This window comes from Python bivittatus, unplaced genomic scaffold (genome assembly GCF_059951505.1).
Source record: "Python bivittatus isolate LINGU-HERP-01145 unplaced genomic scaffold, Pbiv_v1 ctg000610_np1212, whole genome shotgun sequence".
Classification (NCBI taxonomy): Eukaryota; Metazoa; Chordata; class Lepidosauria; order Squamata; family Pythonidae; genus Python; species Python bivittatus.
In genome coordinates this window covers 16,770,906-16,792,468 of record NW_028277088.1, presented here as the reverse complement: position 1 = coordinate 16,792,468, position 21,563 = coordinate 16,770,906, and the positions used below count along the sequence as shown (strand labels likewise).

Genomic DNA, 21,563 nt, shown 5'->3' with positions numbered 1-21,563 from the left:
CCAAAGGGCGTTCTGCCACTCACTTCGGCACGCGCCTTCGCCTTTTTCCAAAGGGAACGGAGATCAGGTACCAGCTCTGCCGGAAAGCCCCCGGTTTCTAACCCAGCCACCAGAAAAATACAGCTTTTCGATTTCGCAGAGGCTTCCCACCCCCGACACCATTTTTATATATATTCTTTCTGTATCGCACTGCATCGCACTTCGGAGAGCCAGTTGAAATCTGCCTATCCAAGAACTAGGTTCGCTTCAGATTAACGCCCGAAACATTGCCAAAAAGGCTCCTGTTGATTCCAAGGCAAATAAATGACTTTCTCTACTTAGATACAATTATTTGGACACTGAATGGTTTTGTTTCATAGGCCCCTCCCAAACTGTTTAATTTCAAATCCCACCACATCTCTCCAGGCCCAAGGAATACTCTGAGTAAGAGACCGATGGTGTGTGTGCGAGAGAGAGAGAGAGAGAGAGAGAGAGAGAGAGAGAGAGAGAGAGAGAGAGAGAGAGAGGAGAAATCTAGGAATTTTGAATCGGTCTGTTAAATTCTGGAAGTGCTTGCCAAGAAGTATATTTATGGACGTGAATCTTTCTGGTTCAATAAATCCTTCCGAAAACAATCTATATTGCTGGATGTCAATACATATAACCGATAAATGGCCTTCTTCGACATCGCACGGAAGCTGGTTCGAATAATGTCAATGGCTCCGCATCCGGAAACGTTGTGCGGCATCGGAGATTGAGGGATGATTCAGATTGAAGGTTGATTCAGCACCACTTGGAGGAGAACAGCGACCAAGACCGATTTTTAAGTCGTTTTCTAAGGACTCGGATATAAACCTAAACTGGGGGAGGGGGGGAAGTAGTGGTATTGGAAGTATGTGTCTAATTTTTGAAACAGAACTCTTGTTTAAGAAAAAAAAAACCGTGTCAAACATTCAAAATATTAATTCTTAAATACTGATTTTTGTGTTTAATAACAGTGATCTAAAAGTATATTCTATATTTCTATGTCTCCCCCATCCCAGTGATTTGAACTGTATGTTTATACAAACAACAAAGGCTTTAGACATATTAAGGACCGGCAACATTATTATAGAGTAAAGGAATTTAAAACAAATACAATCTGCTTCAATTGTTTTCTCTAAGCCTAACTCTGAAAGGGTCGAATCCTGTCTGTTCCTTCTCTGCAGATCTTCTGCCTGCTTCGGACGGAGAAGCGGTCACCTTGGCTTTCCTACAAGATGTGATGGACATTTTGCTCCAGTACCTGGTGAAAAATTTCGACCGATCCACCAAGGTGATTGATTTCCACTATCCAAACGAGCTGCTTCAGGAATATAACTGGGAATTGGCGGATCAGCCCCAGACCTTGGAGGAGATTCTGTTGAACTGCAGGACGGCGCTGAAATATGCCATCAAAACAGGTATGCCGGCTCGGCTGACCGCGACCAAAACAAGACAGGTTTTCACTACCGGCCGTCTTGGGCACTGCAGCCTTTTCGTGCTGGGCCTTTAAAGGAAAGAGCTGCAATTTCGGGGCAGGACGAGGGAAGAGGGGAGCAGTATTGACTGGAGATCTTGGCTGATTCCGCCGCGGCTACTTGGTTAGAGCTCAGGACTTGGAGGCCCAGTGGGAGGCCGGACTCTTAAAACCCGAGGATGTAATCATTGCTTGCCGGGTTTGTGAGAGAGGGGGGACAAGTTTCATACCGAGGTCAGGATCCTCCCTCCCCTTTTTAAAAAATGCAGCTTTTGGAAAGTGACCTCAGCCCCCGCCTTTCTTGCAATATTTATCCTATCTCCCCCGGCACCGCGCCTACAGCTCCATCAAAGATCTATGTTTCCATTTCTTTTAAAGGGATGTAAGCGTTTTTCTGGCTGAGCCAATCCGGAGCCAAACGGAATTGGCTCGGGTGCGACGGAGAGTAGCAGTGTGCCTCTCAAGGGCCGGACTGAAATGGTATAGGCCATATCCACACGAGTGATTTATAGCGTCTTATAGTGTCATCCGACCATTGCTGTGCCAATACATCAATAAGACAGACTTTATAGCGCCACAGCGATGGCTGGGTGACCTGGGAGAGGCGATAAATCACTCTGGAGGCAATCGCTTTTGGGGTGGAGGGTAGGTGGGAACAAAGGGAGTCACGGGCGAGGAGGGAGAATAAAGGAAATCGGGAGCAAACGCAACAGGGCAAGAAACGAGCCGTCAATCGAATCGGAGGGTTCGTCGATTCCGTCTGTTAATACTCCTATTTCTATTGTTGCTGTTACTTTGCCTTACTGCCCATAGCATAAAGCGCTCTGTGGGCGACTTCATTCACCAGATGAGTTCCATCATCCCCAGCCAGTGCCACCACACTGGCTCCTGTTCCTGTGCTGGCTGAGTGATGGGGGTTCTATTCCACTGCATCTGGAGTGCACCCAGCTGGTGAGGGCAGCCCCATTCATACACTAATATTTGTAGGTGTTACTGTTCTTCTCCCTCTCCTCTTCTTCCTCCTCTGCCTCTCCTTCCTCCACCTTCATGGGACACTTTGCTCTCCTCTCCCGAGAAAGGAAGGTGGCTAAAACCCTACTTGGGAGTAAGCCAAGGCGGGGCGGGGCGGAGCGGTGCTTGTCCGACCTTCGCGGCTGATGGCCCGGTTCTCGAGGTGCCCATGGGAAGGAGGTCGCTCAGAGGTTTGCCCCCAGCCAAGCTTCGGGGCAGCGCAGCCTCTTTGTTTACTATCCTGCATGCTCCTCTGCCTCAGTTCACAGATTTGGGGGAAAAGGCTGGGAAAAAGGGGTGCCATACTTAGGGATTTGCCTGGATCTTGATGTGGCGCCCGTTTTCTTTGTTACTGAAGCTGCCCTGGCTTGAATTTCGTTGCTAGTACAGCCTTCTTTCTTCTTCCGACATTCGCGCGCGTGTGTACTTGTGACATCGGTTGTTTTTAAGAATATCCCGGTCAGTTCAAAACGTGGGGGCCATGACTGATTGTGTAACTGGGTCGACGGACTGATTTAGGACCCATCCATCCATCACTGATTGCAGATGGGTATATTTAATTTCCAAATATCCCGGTTTGGGTACACAACCTCTTCCTAATTCCTCCTTACAGGCAGCTCCGGAAAAGGCGGCATTGCTTTCTCTTGAAAAAAGGCGGGGGGAGGGGGGCTTTTTCAGCCCTATCCTTCAGCACTCCCTTAGAAATCATCCCTGCAGCTTTCCCCGGATTCAAACCCAAGGAAGCCTGTAAAAAATTCAGGCTTCGTTTAATGGCAGATTAAGAAATTTGGAGCGAACGCACTAAAGGAGCTACTCGCATTTGGGAGAAACCTGCACCGGAGTTCACATGGTCACATTCCAAGGCTGCCATTGCAAAAAAAGCCTAGCAAACCCGGTAGGATTTGTTCATGAATAGTAAGTAGGTCTGAATGGAGAGAATTCTTTCGGTCTCCAGCCTCTGAGCAGGAAGAATCCACTGAAGTTGTTTTTTTCAGGTGGAGACCCAGAATTTGTCCACATTTGAGTCAGGCATTTTAACTGAATGACCTAGAGAGTGTGTAGTTTAAAACAGGCCTTCCCCACCCCACCCCACACACTCCTGATGTCCTCTTGATGTGTTGGACTCTTCTGGGCAGAATTTTCAGGCTCAGCTCCAGGCCTCCATGGCTGAGAACTCAGGGAGCTAGTCTTCCTGCACTGAGATAAAAAACAACAGATTTATTGTGGCATACAGTTCTGAGGACCAAAGCACATTTGCATGGTTTTCTGCAGATAGACTTTCTGCAGCTCACTCCAAGAAGTGAAAGAGGACCTTGATGTGTTTCAGTTCTATTGAGGACCCAAATCAGAACGCATCATTTCCAAGGTAGAGAAATCAGGAGAGATCAGAACCAGCACTGGGGAAAGCATCCACTGTAAGCAAAGCTGAGAACAGGGAACCTCACCTTCCCTTTTATGCCCCCACCCCCACCCAAAGGAATGTCCTAGATGCTGGAAATCACTGGTCAGGAAATGAACCAAGATACACAGGCAGCACATCCAAGGGAAGAGCAGCACCAAGCTCCCTGGAATAAATGAAGCAAAACAAAAGAAGTCAAAGCAGCGTGATTTCTGAGGCCATTTCCATGTTTTTGAGTCCCTCAACATTCCAGTGTTTGTCCAACCTGCTGGAGTGGTCCTTCTCTTCCAAGGATTCTTTCAAGAGGCTGGCTGAAGGTGGCACAATGAGGCCCATTCAAAACAACTAAGCCAGTCAAAGGCAGGATAGGTGTCTGAATCAGTTCAGCTCAGAGGAATTGGAAATCCAGAATGGGGACACATGAATAATGTTTAAAAACTAAGTTGGTCCGGCTCACAAGACTGTCCACGAAAGCATCCCCAGTTGGCTACAGAAGGATATTAGAGGCAAGAAGGCCACCTGAAGTTCAGTCTTCCTTCCTCCCTGCAGGAAGGGCTTTGCAGGAGCTGACCAGAAGAAAAGAGCTGGAGTGGTATTGGGAAAGGAGGAGAAAGATGTCTATCCAGGTCTCTAAGTCTCACTCATTCATGCAGATATTTCACTGAGAGATGTATGCATGCACATGCATGCAAATATCCACACCCACAAACACATATAAGCTGACACATTAAAAGATCCATTAATCACATCTGTAGGAGTGGTTTTCAAGGGTTGCAACTGTTGTTCATTTCTCATGTGAATAATACAGCTAGTGCATTTCACAAAGACAGATATCCAACTTTCAGCAGGAGGAACCTATTCTGCATTCCTTCCTTAAAGGAAAGCACAAGGTATTATTTCATCCAACACTCAGTCACACATAAGAAAATGCAACTATAAAAATACAGGGGCAATTACTCGAATGATCAATAGGTTACTGATCCAGTTGATGGGCATCACACATTTTACTGCACCATGTGATTTGCTTGCTGTTTGTGGGTATCACAGTCTTCTCCAGTTGAACATCCTCCAGTGGATGGACTTCAGTTCCCAGAATCTTCCAGTCAGCATGACAATTGCTAAGAATTCCAGGAGTTGGAGGCCACACATCTGGACAGTGCTCAAACTGGCCTATAAGTTAGATCAGAAATCAGCTAAATTTCCTTCAACCTTCCAGATTTACTAGACTTCAGAAGAACCAGATGCACATACTGGGAGCTGAAACCCAGGACAATTGGAAGGCAGCAGGATGGCAAAGTCTGAACTAAACTATGAAAGAGAGAATGAATGACATCAATATTGTTATGTAAATTTTTTGAAACCCAAGGGTTTTCCCCATTTACTTGGCTAGAATAAGAATCAGACAACCATAGAAAAATGCTGTCTGATACTCCTTGAGCCACAGAAGAATACACTGGTATAAGTTTTGCTAACCCAATTGCCAAGCTCTATTCTGCTTGAATGAGACAGGGCTAGGGTTAGCACATGGCTTAATCAACAAGCTATGATTATACATGTGGGGCTGCATTGCTACAGGTTTACCTGTGGTTAAATGAACCATGGTTTTGCAATTAATCCAGTATTCTAGATTTTTTGCCACACACTGAACCATAAAAAACTATGGAGTTTCTGCAGTACCTGATGCTAAAGCGTGGTTCAGAATACTCAATGATCTTTGGATCTCTTGCAGTCTGTTTTCCTGCAAATACCATGTCTTTGGATTTAAAAGGTTTTCTATATTGCTGGCAATCACAGGTGCACAGATGTCCATTAACAGAAGAAGAACTGGGGTGTCTAAAATGCTATTTATGATTTATTACTATGCAAATTGGAGGCAACAAATATGCAGGTATGCTCAGATGCGTCCTTGAATGTGAGAATTGTTTAGTTCAGCTTTGCTCAGCCTGGTACCCTGCAGCTGTGCTGAACTTGATCACAGCTCCCATGATCATAATGACAAGGAATTTTGGGAGTCGAGGTCCAGCACTTCTGGAAGGTGCAAGGCTGAGCAAAACTAATCTGGTTTGGATTAATAACCAATAAGGGTCAGGAGGGCATCCATCAGGGGGCTGCCCCCCTTTTTTCTCTCGTCTCTTCTTTGTCTGATGAAGCTGTGGACATGCTTGACAACCTCTTAGCCATTGCTGTTGTTTTGGCTTTATTTTAACGTAAAGACTCCCTTGAGCTGGGCTAATTCCTAGCGACTACATGAACACGTCCATGCAGTTTTCCTGGCAGGAAAGTGCTTCCGTTGCGTTTCAGGGGGTTGTTTTTCGGCTTTTCAGCTCATCGTGTAGTCCTTGAGTTTCCTAGCGGTTGCATTCACGTACAAACCAGGCTCGATCCTGTTTGCCTTCCGGAACCAAAACAAAGCGCGCTATTTTAGCGTGTTGCCTGAAGCCACCTTCATCTCAGCCATAGTGTGGCGTCCTTGGCTTGACAAGTCGTACGACTGACGGCCTTGCCCTTCTTCACCAGAGGTCGTGCGAAGCCAGTCACTGCGCATCTTGGTTGGATTCGCCGGCTTTTATTTGCTTGTTCAGTCGCGGAAACCGCTCCACGTCACCAGCAAAGCAGCTTCTAGCTAACATCCCGCATGAGCAACCCCTTGGGTGACTGGGTTTCTATCGCCTCTGCCCACGGAAGGGGGTCGGGGCTACCCGAGCTGGGCTGCAAAAATTGGGATTTTTTATAGAGGTCGTTCTTGGTCCTGCATCTCCCGCAACACAGAAGCTCACGCTCCGCCAGCCAGCCAGCCCTGCCCTGCCCGCCTCTCCGTTCCCGTCAGCCCCGTTGCGCGGCGCTTCCAAAGAAGCCTCTTAGAGTTCTGTTGCGGCGGGAGGAGGAAATCGTAACGCGCCGAGTTTGGATTCTGCCCGAGAAGGGACGGGTGGGGGAGCGGGGGAGGAAAGGCTGCGAGATCAGGAAAAGACGGCTGGGGAGAAGATTTTCCGCTCGGGGTGTTTCTCACCGATTCGATCAAAGACCAAATGTGCTTTGCTCGAAGTTCAGTTCATTGTGTGAATGCTTACGCAACCAGTTGTGCTTCATCCAGCAAGCCGTGGTTAAACACTTCTGGCTTAGCATGTTTGTTGTGGGAACATAGCGTTCCATGTGTTGGAGTGTCACCGGTAACGGTCACGTGGCAATGCATGTGGGAATGCTTGGCCTCCATGGTCAACGGAAGAGAGATGATGGTGCATTAAAAATACGGCGTTTTGCATAGAACTGTGTGCAGCACATGACTGGCTTTCAACCATTCTATACAGAAGGCGGATGCTAATAGAATTTGCTGCTTCAGACTTTACGCTTTCAGAGCAATATTGTTGTTGTTGTAAATGTATCTCAACTTAGCCCCTCGAGCAGAGAAGTGAGTTTGGGTTGGGGTTGTCTTCACGTGCTTCTTTATTGGGGGAAAAAAATACATGTTTTTTGAGCAGAAGGAAACATGCAAAAGAGAAAAACCCCAAGAGAAAGGACCACAGTGTAGAAATGTATCACTCCAGATTCTAGTCTTGTCAAATGTGTTGTACTACAACTCCTAGCATTCCCATGTTTCAACCAAGTTGGGTATTGCCACAAAAATCATTTGGAGAGCATCTGATTGGGAAAGACTGGTGTAGTTTGTTCTCCAGAACTAAATCCAGAGAGTTTAGGTATACCTAAGGTATAATACTTAGGTCATAATACCTGGGTGATTCTGAAAAGCTAAGCAGGATCAGGCCTGGTTAGTACTTGGATGGGCAACAAACAGGATAGCCCAGGTCTGTAGACTGGACTAGGAAGTCATTAAAATCTCCTGAAAAAGGCAATGACAATCTAATTCCATATTCCTCCTAAGAAAATGTCATGAATGTCACCAGAAGTTTAAGCTCAACTTGAAGGAGACTCCATAGAATAGTAGCACCTCCCCACCCTTTCAGCCATGCCTGGCAATCAGAGGCTAGCTAGGCTGGAGCTACTGAGGAACGGGCTAAATTCAGAGTTGCCTTTGTGAAATAATGAAATACAGTAAATAACAGAGGCTATGTATGTATGTATGTATGTATGTATGTATGTATGTGTGTATATATATATATATATATATATATATATATATATATTGCTACTGCTGCTGTTTGGTATCCAGCCAGCTAGCATTTCCTTCAGAGAAAAATAATGCCCCTGTTCACACATGGTTAACTGAACCCTACTTTCTTGTTTCCCAGGATGCAGTGAACTACAAACCAGCCACAAACTCTGGGTTTGCACAAAATGTCTGGCTAAAGTGTAGTGTAGTTTGTGGTTTAAAGTGTTGTGGAGGCAAAGCCAGCATTTAGGAGACTGAATTGGTATGTTGCAATCAATGAATAAACCCACAGTTGTTGGCTGAAGCAATAGGATGGGAATAAATACCAAAACCAGAGATATAATAGAAGAAAATGAATTATTTCTCCTTATCCATTTAGGCTGCAATTCATTATATACAGTTACCTGGGAGAAAATCTATGGAACTTATAGGCATATACTTTTTGAAAAGAATGCCCAGGAGTGAATCTCTTAAGACATAAATAGCTTTCAGGATCTTGCAAAAATAACAGGTTCCATGGAAAGAAACCAGGAATCCTGAATAGCATAAGGAGAGAACTGTGAACTACAAAGAAGAGAACTGTAATAGTGACTCCCTACTACAAGGAATTTGAGAGCCAGTTTGGTGTAGTGCTTAAGGCACCAGGCTAGAAACCAGGAGACTGTGAGTTCTAGTCCTGTGTTGGGCACAAAGCCAGCTAGGTGGCCTTAGGCCAGTCACTCTCTCTCAGCCCTAGGAGGATGGCAGTGGCAAAGCACTTCTGAAATCTTGCCAAGAAAAGTGCAGGGATAGGTCCAGGCAGTCACCAGGAGTCAACACTGACTCGAAGGTACCAACCCTCCCCCCCAAAAAACTTCAAGGAATAGAAAATAAATGTGTGTCAGCCAGACTTTTCTTTTGTGAAGTGTACTATCTCCCAGAAGCATAGATTAGGGATGTGACAGAGGAACTTCCAAGATTCATCAGATTTGCTCCTCAGTGTGGAGTCAAATGCTCCTAGCAAAAATAGTTACAACCAAATCACTTCAGACTTTGAAACTCTAGGAAGTAGCCTGAGAGCAAAAAGAAAGGAATAAAAACAGTTCCATTGTTGATGTCTCATGGTTGCTCACCACTTAATCTAGAAGAAGGTAAGTTTGCAAATCTTTGTACAAGGCACAAGGAGTGATAAGGACAAACAGAGTCAAGCATGGCCCTACCAGAAATTCCCGACTTATACTGCTGCCAACTTCCTTCTTCGAAGAGTGGTGGAAAGCAGAAGATCAGCTAACCAATAGGGAAGACTTTGTTGAGGAAGTGGAAATAGTGGCAATTTAGGGGGAAAGCAGCCATATTATTCTGAAATTCCTGATCGTAAAGGAAATTCAAGCTGACTGTATTCAAATGGACACCTCAGATTTAAAGAAAGCAGGTGTTAATGAGCTCAAAACAGTAAAAAGATGGATTTCATGGTGGGGGAAGCTAGTGAGAAAGATAAATGAAAATTCCATGACTGTAAACGTGTATACATATACTGTACTTGTACATACATGCACACATACAATTCCAGCAAAGAAAAAAAGTAGCAGAAGAAGCCAAAGTAGTTTCAGAAAAAGCTTCATGAAAATCTAAAAATAAAATAGGGTACCTGGAGGTAGAAAGAGATGCAGAACATCAAGGAAGAATATGAGCAGATAGCCTGGATCTGTAGTGAAAGTGTAGAGCTCAGATGGTAAAGGATGCTAATAAATATATTGATAAGATATATTCAAAATAAAAGGAAGAGAAAATCTGGTAGCATGAAGATGGCAAACTACTAAGAGGTAACAAAGAAAGGGCTAGTTACCTCAGTCTTCTCTGTGTTTTGCTGGGCAGTTGAAAAAAACCAGCTGAAGGAGCAGGATTCTAGCTCAAGTTTGGCAGAAACATAACCAGGAAAAGAATGAAGTGCCAGAAAGACCACGACTATTATTCCTATCAGAATGGAGGAAGAGGAGGATGCAGAGAACTTCAGACCTGTTAGAGCTATCTTTAGAGCAGATGATAAACTGCTTCCTTATCTTGAAAATAATGCAGTGATGATTAGAAGTCAGCAAGGATTTGTCAAGAACTCATGTCAGACCAATCTGATTTCATTGTTTTGATTAGGTATCTTTCTTAGTAGATTGTAAGAATGTTGTGGACGTAATATATCTTGACTTCCACAAGGCATTTGACAAAGTACCATATGGCTTTTCTGTTACCAAGCTAATTGAGTATGGGATGGGTGGTTCCCACCCTACCTGCCTTGTTACAAATCTGACTCTTCCCCCGGTCTTGAGTCAGTGTGTGGTTGGACTACTATCAATTGGGTGGTGGGATGTTTTTAGATTTATTCCCTCTAGGCAATTGTTTTTTATATGACATCATGTCTATCTGTTCTTTCATTGTGAAACCACCCAGAGTTGTCCTAGAGTAGAGTGGCCTAGAAATTCAATGAATAAATAAACAAATGGTAATGATTAAGTGGATCTTCAGAGATTTTAATGAAAAGGTAAAGAGAATGCTTACCAACGTGGCAGATGATTCAAAATGGGGTGGGACAGTTAATAATTTTGAAAGACAAAAGCAATTTCAAAACCACCTTAATGGAATAGAGAAATGAGTTGAAAATAACAGAATGAAATTTAATAGACAAATGCATCAATCTTCACCCAAAAAAGAGAAATCTTTATAAATTGGATAATCTCACAATGTAGTTCTACTCTCCTATTTTTTGGAATTTCATTATATTGATATTTTGTATTAAATATTATCCTATTTGTATATTTAAATACCTTAATATTCCTTCCTCTTGCAAATAAAATCAATTATTTATAAATATTTATAAATACAGACTGTAAACTTGTTCTTTGCGTTGGGCTGCAAGTCTATTACAAATGAAAAATTACAAATGATGAAAAAGGAGTAATGCAAATTTGTGTCCTTGCTTTGAGAGCTGTGCAAAGCCTTTGAAAGCAGCAGAGTTTCTGAAGCAACTGTGTGTTTGAAGCACCTCATTCAAAGACTTCAAAAGCCTTGCTAGTTTACTACTTCTTCCTGTAATTTTGTGACCACAGTCTAATTGCCAACTACATTTAAGGAAGTCAAATGCCTCACCTAGAAGTTTATGAATTAGAGATACAGTTCTCAGAATCCTTAACTTAGGTAGTCAACAACATTATGGGAGGTATAGCTCCATCACATCTTCACAGCACCATGTTGGGACCGGCTGGTCTACAGCATGCAGCCATCTTAACATAATATATCTAGTTTACACCTACATTCTTTTTTCATAAAGTCACAACTGTGAGATGGCAGGTATATAAAATTGTTATAATAAATAAATAGATGTGTGTAATCTGGATTCTATAAATTAAGTGTGAAATGTGAGTATGACATCTTGCCACAGCAGAAATCTGGACTTGATGATGTGGTGGTTTCTTCTTGGGCAATTTTCCTGACTTTGACTTTCTAGAGTGCCCACTAGTACTGAGGTCAGCCTTCAGTCTTTTACTAAATTTATTTATTTAAATTGCCTGCCATACCTCCACTAAAAATTACCATTTTATGGTCCTGCTGTTATTATAGGCTGGCTGGGGAGATGCAGAGACAGGGGAGGACTCACTAGGAGCAATATTAAGGTAGCATGATTCAGCGGGAGAAAAATACACTCTAACAGTGCAAAGGACTCACTAAGGTCTGATCCACACAATCAGGTTGCCCCAGTGTAAGTATGGACCATTAACCTTTTCTCAATGGGAGGAACACACAGTGTCATCTTCTACTTGCCTCAGTCCACCAGGAAGACAACTTCTGCCTAAGAGTGGCAGTGGAGAACTCACCTGAGATTCCAAGAAACAAGTGTGCTTTCATATTAGCAGGGCTTAACAATCCACTTGTGGCTGATTTTTTATTTGACAAGATGTGGTTCCATTTAGAACACTGAAAGGTTCGAGGCTAGATGGAACCTCATTCACTTGGCAGTCTCTCCTTTCAAATACTCCTTATTTTCCTCTTCTTCCTCAGTGCAGAGGAAGATCTCTCTAAGCAAAACAACACCATTGGGTTAATCCTCATATATGGATTTGTTGGAGATGTTTCAAGATCAGTCCACTCTGAACATCTGTAAGGATGAAACAGATGCGTGGCAACCTACAGTGCCGTCCTTGGAGAAAGACAGGCTAAAAGTGTAAAAAATAACAGGGATAAAAACGAGGGAAATTTAAGTCAAATCTTAGAGTTTGCTTTTCCAAAACAGTCATCATAATTTTAAGCTAAAGTAACAGAAGGCTAGGCTTTGATTCCATATCTAAAAGAATAATTGGTTTTGATGCCCCCTTCAACCTTCCACTCCCTCCTTTAGTTTCACCCACACAGCTTCACTGTTCAGCTTTTGTGTGTCACTCTGTGGATGACAGCAAAACACCTTTCAGTGCTGAACTCTTTATGATATGCATTGTGATTGATGTAAGACTGCTAGAGGCAGATAATTTTCTTTTCAGTTTCTATATGCCATTTTTAATAGCCTTGCTGTACCTCCTGCTTCTCTTGCAGATAGAGATGTTATATATCTTACGAGGAGCTGTCTTGAGCTTGATTTCAAAATCAAATGCTGGTGAAGCAGCTGTTAATCTTCTCTTGTGCTGGTCCTGAATCTGAGACAGGACTAAACACACAACTGCTGAATGTGTACACACATGCATGTGTGTTTTAACTGTTCTAGCAACTTCAGGAAACTTTTCTTTATGTATGAAAACGTAGCTCCAAAGAATTTACTGAAGATCTTCAAACGGTTTAGAAAATATAAGCCAGTGAAATAAACCACATAAATTAACTAATCAATCTCTGGGATTTTTCCCATGTATCATTCTGACAGAGCAATGATGATAATTTCCATCAGCTTTCTTTAAAAATCACAATTACCAGGAAATTTGATGATTTATTATTGTATGTTCTGTCCAGGAAAAAGTAATATAGTTTTCAGCTGTCTGAGAAATTCATATCTTCAGCCCTTTCATTCTATTTCCTCATTTTGCCTTGTCTCTTATCATCATTAGCTATTAATCATATGGGTTATGATAAACCATGACTAACTATTCAGCTAGTACGCTGGCTTGTGCTTCTGATTCTGAATATAGCATTAATTGATAACAAGAGGTATATGAATAAAGATTTCTACAAGTCACTGTTGAATTCATTTTAAAGATAAAAGGGAACTGCAGATAAAACAATCTTTATTTCAGTTTTTCTTCAGCTTACTTAAACCACTGTTCTGGGGTTGCAGAAGCCAGCTTTCATGGAACATGCTAAGACACAGTGTTGTCTGTTTTGTGGTTTAGAATAGGACTACTCTACTTTATCTGGGCAGCAAAATCCAGATGACCCCTGTATGTCAATAGAGAGCCAAACACTCTCTCTTTGGTGATATCTAGAAGTTGTCTAGCTACTAAACGTTGTAGCCTCAGGAGGTGCAAATCCCTGTGGTGGTCCTGCTTAGAGCATTGTGTGAATCTAGCCCTCATAGTTTCTGAGCCATGTTTATCATTCTACTTGCTGGGCAAATTAAACCAGCTGTAATTCGCTTGCAATCACATGTCCTGTGAATACAGCTGAAATATTTTTTCCCTGTTCAGATATGGATTAACTACTGTACAAAGAATCCTACAGAGCAGAATTCCAGATCTGCTGTACTTTAGAACAACCTGAAGTAATGTACATATATTAACCTGTTGTAGGAAAGGGCTAGAAACAAATCCAAATAATTCACATATTTATCCTTTCCTAGCAGTGGGAATTTGAGCATCTTTTAGAATACCTTTTCCTACCTGGAGTCTTCCAGCTATGTTAGACTTCAACTCCCAGAATTCCCTTCAACCTTGCTGGCTAAACATTTTGGGAAAGTCCAACACATCTGGAGGGCACTAAGTTGGTGAAAGCTGCTTCACAGAATTATTTTTAATTAAGAGGAAAAAAAATAAGTGAATCTTAGGGCCAAATCAAATAGAGCTTAGTTAGGCAAATCCCACTGTCTAGAAATGAATTTAAGATCATTAGCTTTTGGAAGACTCAAGGCATATTTTTAGAGTTATTTTCCCAGTTAGCTATCCTAATTATTCTCTAGAATTCACAGTTATACTGGGTCAATAGGGTGCAAGGAGAAACAGATTGGTGATGTCAAATTCAGTCTAGTTCTCTCATCAATAAGATCAGCAAGATCATATTTATGCATTTCAAGTACTGCTGCCCTGTTTTCACAAGCAACACATAGACCTGTGTAAGCAACAGGAAAAAGAATAAGAAAAGGAAGCAAACTCAGGGTCCATTTCTGATAGCTGGAAATTCTCCCAGTGATCAGCTTGAATGGAAACACCTTAGAGCTGGTCCCTCCTAAAAGCTAATGAGAAATGATTGCTGGAGGGCAGAGGTGGGATGGATGGAGCACCAGATGGAGGCAGTCTCTCTCTTCAGAATGTATTTATTTAGATGTATATCCCTCCTGTTTTGTGGCTTAGAGTTGCTCTAAGATCATATATTGCTCATTAAGAATGCCTACTGCTGGCTCTATCTCCAGCATTTAGAATCTATTACATATCAAGAATGGCGCATGCAGGATGGCCAAAAATTGTGATTATATAAGGACAAAGTTTTTGTGCTGATTTGTAGGAATGAATGACTTTTATATGTGGTCTATCAACATTTGAATGTTGATGTTTTGTTCTGACAAAGAGGCAAGGAAGAAGTCTTTTGGGCAATTTGTTCAAATTTTGTTCATGAGTTAAATTTCAAGCACATTTTGCCTCCTTACCTGCCTTCCTTCCTTCCCTCTCTCTCTCTCTCTTTTTGGGGAGGGAGGAGGGAAAGAGAATAAATGTTAGTGTTATATAAACAGAGTTAACATAGTAAGATATATAATTTTCCCTCTTTTTTTGTTCACTAGTTTGAGAAAATAAATATATTTTTAAAAAGAAAATAAGTACCCCTGGATTGATAGAGGGCACTCCTTGTGTAACTGTATTGAAATACAATTTCAATCAGATTTTTATTTATTTATTTATTTATTTTTGTGAAATGTGAAAGATCCATCTAGTTCTCTAAGAGCACAAGGCATTTTGGGCAATGGTAATGCTGATGATTCCTGTACACAAGGTCTCCCTGTTATGAGCCTTTGCTTAAGCTAAAAATAATGAGTTATCACTTAAGCTATTTGCCATATAAATTCCATATACAGTAAATGCAAAGAGGTTGGCATTATATGGGCCAAATGGACAGCAGGAAGTATGAATGTGATAGAAATATAATAAAAATATATCTCTTTCAATGTAGCTTATTCAGATATTTTGCAGGGCATCCCAGATATTTCAATCAGCTTTCAACTGGATTGGATATGGTTGGATTAGCTGCAGACTGGCTAACTTCTACAGCTAACACTAATATGTAAGTATGTAAATTGACTAATAAGATCCTTTTAAGCTTCATTAACTCAGAAATTAGATTGTTTTCAGAAATAAAGTACACTATATTGCTGTCTATGCACAATATTTGGTTTTTTTTAACTAGCAACTATAAAAAAAATCCTCATTGCCAGTGTTCCTCTGTTTTTGCATGCATGCAAACTCATGGGTGTTCATGGATGAGAGCTGGTCTAAAGGTTATTTTAATTCAGGTGTAATGCTCACATAGCAGAGTTATATAAAGGTTTTCACTATTTGAGGAATAGTTATTTCTGGTTCATTGACTTGGAGAGGATTAACTAAAACTTGCGTTCAATTCATAAGTGATAAGGAATAAAACCCAGTTACCAAACATGCTTGCATTCATAATTAATAAACAATAATTAATCAGATAAAACAATATTCAAAGAGATTTTACAGAGATCAAAATAACTGGACTCTCATATTACCAACATCAGTAGATAGGTTAGCATTCAAATTTTGCATACTTCTGTCTAAGAAAGAAGAAAAGAAAGAGGAAAAAAAAGGGGTAGCGTTTAGCATGTATGGTTTGAAAAATGGTTCTATAGAAACACCGATGGTTGCATAGCTGCACAGATAAACAGAAGCTTGATTGCTAGTGAAAACATGAAGAGCGGGTATGAAATTGATAAACTTAAAGGAGGCAAATAGGAAAAACAGAGCAATTTGTACCTGTCTAGAAAAGATAGAATAAAAGAGGGCTCCACTGCTGAATTGTTCACAGAAAGTTGGGAAAGTCATATATGGTCACTTTACTTTGGGGTTGTTTTTCCACCAAGATTTTAGACTGGTCAATTCAAAGGTTCGCCTTGTTATATACACCAACAAGAAGGTATATACATCACACCCATTGAACTATCTGTTGGAGAAATTCCCCAAATGAAATAAGCAGTGATATGCTGGCTTCTCTTCTTCTTGCTCTGACAGGGCTATTTTGGGAGTTGTAGTCTCAAGCATATCTGGAGGGCATCAGAAATTGCTTTAAAGATCTAAGGCAGGAACTGGGTTATTCCATCAGTGCTTTTAATTAGTTGATAAGATGCAGATATTGCTATGTTCCAGGTTCACCTATGAAATTGCTCCTGTGTTTGTACTGTTGGAATATGTCACATTAAGAAAAATGAGAGAAATAATTGGTTGGCCAGGAGGTTCTGGTGATGGAATCTTTTCACCTGGTGAGTGATGCTTCTTTGTGCATTGATGCTTATGACATACAACATCTTTTGAAGGCAATCTAATGTGAGAAGCAGGTTGCATCCATGTTCAAGTGAGCTCTTGCTCTTAATATTCTCTCTGGTATATAAAAAAGATTGCATATTTATGTCAATCCAGAGACTTTACTGCCTGTTCTTGCAGAAAGCTCCTTTAAGCAAATTGTGCTGCTTTATAAAGAATCAAAGTGGCAGTTTGAGAACATGTAATCAAATGAGATATCTGCCCCTTAGTCCCATGCTGCGCAATATTTGGTCACTTTTTTATACAAGAAATTATAGAAGAAATCACAATAATGAATAATGAGGTCAGGCTGTTGTAGGCCTAGTCAATGAAGACAGCAGTATGGGTATTGGAAAAGCTAATGTTGTTCTCCTTTAGGGAATCTGAACAAGCATATTTTGTTTGCTTAATGATATAAGCGATTTATCAAAGCTATTACAGTTACACGAAGCCATAATGTGGCCTTTTGCTTTGGCTTAACATGTAAAGTGAATCAATTAGGATTTATTCCACAAACTATTATTTAAAGCAATGACTTATTCCAGTGTGAATCCAGTTTAAATGAGACTGTTGGGTTAGAGATTCAACTAACAGAAATCTCTTTAAAAGAATTATGTAGCAGAAGAAATCAAAGTTCATACTTTTTTTTTTAAAAGCAGGACCCGAATCTACTTGCCAGAGTCAGATGTAAAACAGTGCAAAATGCAAAATGAAGATGGAAGATGGAAGCTATTTTGTACTGCAAATGTTTAAACACACAATGAATCATCAAAATATACAAATACACATCTGGGTCTGAATAACTATAAATTGGGGATTCTTTCAGCTCAGTTCAGGAGAAGAAATGTTTTGTTACTGTCTTCTCTGCCTGAAAGAAACTCTGGCTGATCCATTGAGAGACGGTGTCCTTTATGACTATAGTGAACATATTCTTTCATCTTTGGTCAGTGAAGAATAGGAACACAGAATGTACACTCTAGAACAGTGTTTCTCAACCTCATCAGCTTTAAGATGTGTGGACTTCAATTCCCAGAATTCCCCTAGCCAGAAAGAAGTCCTCACACATTAAAGTCAATGAGGATGAGAAATACAGATGTAGAAGTAGGACAATAAGTTGTCCTAGGTCAGACTCTCTATCCCTTCAATATCGAGCTAAGGCATCAAGTCTAGAACACCAAGATAAGAGATTAAGGGAAGGTGATAGGAAAATAAAAGGAATGGCATTAAATCTTCCAAATTCTTCCTAAGAAGTTTAGTGAAAGGGTCATTAAGGAGATAGATTCAAGCAAGAGTCAAGCAACAGTAGAATGTGGTTTTACAGTATTTATATTGCTTTGTCTTCTATTTGTTATCTGCCTTCAAAATTCAGCAGATGAGTGGCAGGGTATAAACTGAATGAGTGAGAGCTTCCAATACGTGTAGTAGGATTAAGCCCTGATAAAAACGTCTGCTTTGAAAAAGGTTCTTACAACAAGTGTAGTTTGTATGTGAATTGTGAATAAAAAAAGTAACAGTCTGTTACTGTGGACTCCAGGTGGTGCCATATCTAACATGTATGCTATGTTGATTGCACGTTTCAAGATGTTCCCAGAAGTTAAAGAGAAAGGAATGGCAGCTATTCCAAGGCTGGTTGCCTTCACTTCAGAACATGTAGGTGCTTCTCTGTTATCCATTTTGCTTGTCTTGCCTATTGCTAATAATATAGTTGCTTTCTTTCTATAACGTTTATCCTTCCTTCAGATGCTTGTTTATTACTTTCCACACAGGGGATCCCATGTCATAACTAATGACTCCTTCTTTCTGAAATGCATTATATAGTGAAGTTATGTTGCATGGATCTACTCAATCTAGTGAAGTCCTTTACAGAGCTGTATTTTATATACATATAGACTCAAAGACAAGACAATGACTGACTGAAAGTCACCTGATAGGTTTTGCGGATGAATGTGAATTTGAAATTTAGCCTCCATTTACATGAGCACTTGGCAAACTTTTGATGCTCAAGAGCTGCATTTAGTATTTCTTTTGAGCGGCTGGGGCCTACAGTAGATGAGGTAATGATGCAAAGTGGTCAGGCTAGGATTTTCTGGAGCAATTTCTTGTGTTCCGAGGGTGATGTAACAGGGGAATTTCAGGATTTTCTTTTTCTTTTCTGAATTTTTTGCAGGGCTTAGACTACAGTTTCTGTATGATTCTCTTCTCCATGCCACCAATTTTCAACAGTGGTGGTCAGAGATGATCTGAGGGTCATGAGAAAGGGGTTTCAGGGGCTTCATAACGCCCAAGGTGCCTAATGCTGATTAGGTCAATTGAATATCACTTCTGTGAAATCCATTGTGAGGACAATTGTAGCAATATGATTGGCATAAACAAGAAGACTTAGAATTCAATACTCTTTGTCTACATCAAGTCAGCAATTTTCTAAACAATTGTGCTAGGTAACTCAGGGCCTGGGTTTGAACACCATGGTCATCTTGGAGTTGGATAGTTTGAGGGTCAGCGTGTTAGGGGAACCATACTATCCATTAAGCTGCTATATAATTTATTTGTTTGGGCTTAGCATGTTATGTGGACAGAGCAATTGTGTTTTCTTAACCCAATCAAAATACTATGTGAATCCAGCCAGGGTGCAGCTATAGGACTGACACACCAATACGTGGTTGCTCAAGGTCCTCTTTGATTTATTCACAAAGGACAGAGATCTAAATGTTTTCCCCATTTTAGATTAGGGGTTGACACCCCGCATCCAGAGCCACATGCAATCCCTAAAGCCCATTGATGCAGCCCCAAGTTCCTAATCAGGCACGTCAATTTTGGCTGTACAGTTTTGGGTCAGGAAACACATGAAAATTGTAATATAAACTCTAAAATACATTTAACATAATGAAAAGAAGAAGAAAGCTCCAATCCCATCTAAGCAATTCAGAAAAAAAATGCAAAAAATAGACCATGCAGTGTTTCTTGGAACCTAGAAATTTTAAATATGGCTCATGGCTATCAAAAAATTGGCCATTGATTGTTAAGATGTTTGGTTGCTGTACCACAGTAGGTCTGCAAGATAAAGACGTATTCAGAAAGTATTACAGTGTCAGTCTGAGACAACAGAGGATGGGCCACAGCCTTCTTATCTGTGACCACCTCCATTTTCAGGAATTTGAGTGGGGCTACCACATACTTTCTCAAATTTTCAAGGCCAAAGACTAAATTTCCCCAATTTCTCCTGATAAGACTGTTTCAGATTAATATATATTTGGTTGAGGAAGAATTGTAAATAGTGAGGCCAAAGGGAAACAAAATAATAGAATTCAGCTTACCCACTGCCCAAGGTTTGTGCTGTCAACAACTGCTGTCCTTACTGTATCTTCTGCAGTTCACTTACGATTCCACTACTTGACTAGGCTTGTTCTGTAGCTCAGGACAACACTTTATGCATCTGATGAAATGGACAGTAGTCCATGAAAGCTTCTATCATAATGCTTTAAGGTCTTCCAGGTGAGACTGCATTTTGCATTCATTTACAAATCCCTGAAAGAATTACCCCCAACATTTCGTAAGTTTGCAAAGAAAACAAATGCAAGATCATTATTTTCACAGGAGAAATATATTGGCACATTATTTCCATGTACAAAATAACCCATGTACTTTTTCAGAGTCATTTTTCAGTGAAGAAGGGAGCAGCAGCCTTAGGAATTGGTACTGACAGTGTGATTTTGATCAGGTGTGATGAAAGGTAAGCAGAACTTTAATTTAGTCAAAGGTCAGCACCATTTTCAGGCTGCTCTACACTCATAACACAAATCAAACAAATTATCCTGAGAGATTTCATGCAATTTCAGCATTCTTATGTGGGATTGCCAAAATCTCGTAAGAGTTTACCCTTTTGTAAGAAGTTGGCAATTTTCTATTAATTGTTTCATTTATGGGTACAATAGATATATTTTAAAAAGGAAGCAACCTGTTTTTGAATACTGCAGATTTTTTTTCTTTTGAATAAGCTGCCTTGGGATGAACGTTTGCCCAGAAAGTTGGCTTAGAAATATTTAAATTGCCATATTTACTTGTCATTATAAAATGGCACTTTCCTGTATTTGATCTAATGTCCTGTTGCACTTCTTATGGCCACTGAAAGTGGTTTAAGGTAGGAATTGTTGCCAGTACTGTGAATTCAGTTACCCACAGCCCCTGCTCATGAATAATCTGCATGTGTTTTTGTAATTCTTAAAGCTTGAATACCGGAAAACCCGCTGTCATCCCTTTGCACCTACCAAGCCTTCAGGGAACTGTTGTTAGTGCCCTGGGCAAATAAGGTGACTTAACTCTCCTTACATATGGGGGAGAAGGTTTTTCAGGTAGTAGCAACTCAGTTGTGGAAAATCTTCCCAGAGAGGGATATCTTGGTGCTAATTTTATAGGCTATTTTGATACCATTTCTTTTAGTCTGAGTGTCTCAGTTCAGAGACCATAATTTAATTGTGATTCAGGTTTAACAGTACTTCTTGTTTATATTGTGTTGTTTATAAGATACCCAGAGAACATGGGTTATGGGACAACTATAAAAATATAGTAAGCAAAACATACAAAGAAGCAGTCAATCTATAGATATCAAGAAGAACAGCAATGCCTCCAACTGCTGTTTTCTTCTTTACTAAACAGTTATTTTAAGTATGATTTTTGTAAAAGCGTGTTATTCCAATGGTTAACATGGCCACTAAATTATTTTGAGATAATATACTGGAAGAGTAGAGTGGAGGTGGCAGTGTTGTCTGCAGGGAAGGGATCAAGAAAATCAAGATGGTGATCGCAGCAGTGGTCAGAGCACTTACGAAAAGTCATGTCTCTCTTGACTCTTCCCAAGGATACTGCTGGGGAATTAAATCCAGA

The 21,563-nt window shown here is 40.8% G+C and overlaps 1 protein-coding gene across 1 annotated transcript in view; it reads left to right on the top strand.

Moving 5' to 3' along the window:
- Window positions 1-21,563, top strand: part of GAD2 (glutamate decarboxylase 2) — a 40,853-nt gene that overhangs the window by 1,549 nt on the left and 17,741 nt on the right. Inside the window, exons 4-8 of the mRNA XM_088150003.1 lie at window positions 1,188-1,421; window positions 15,339-15,429; window positions 16,530-16,642; window positions 18,217-18,332; window positions 20,333-20,412. Of these exons, the coding sequence (XP_088006129.1) occupies window positions 1,188-1,421; window positions 15,339-15,429; window positions 16,530-16,642; window positions 18,217-18,332; window positions 20,333-20,412 (634 nt within the window). The remainder of the gene's footprint in view (window positions 1-1,187; window positions 1,422-15,338; window positions 15,430-16,529; window positions 16,643-18,216; window positions 18,333-20,332; window positions 20,413-21,563) is intronic.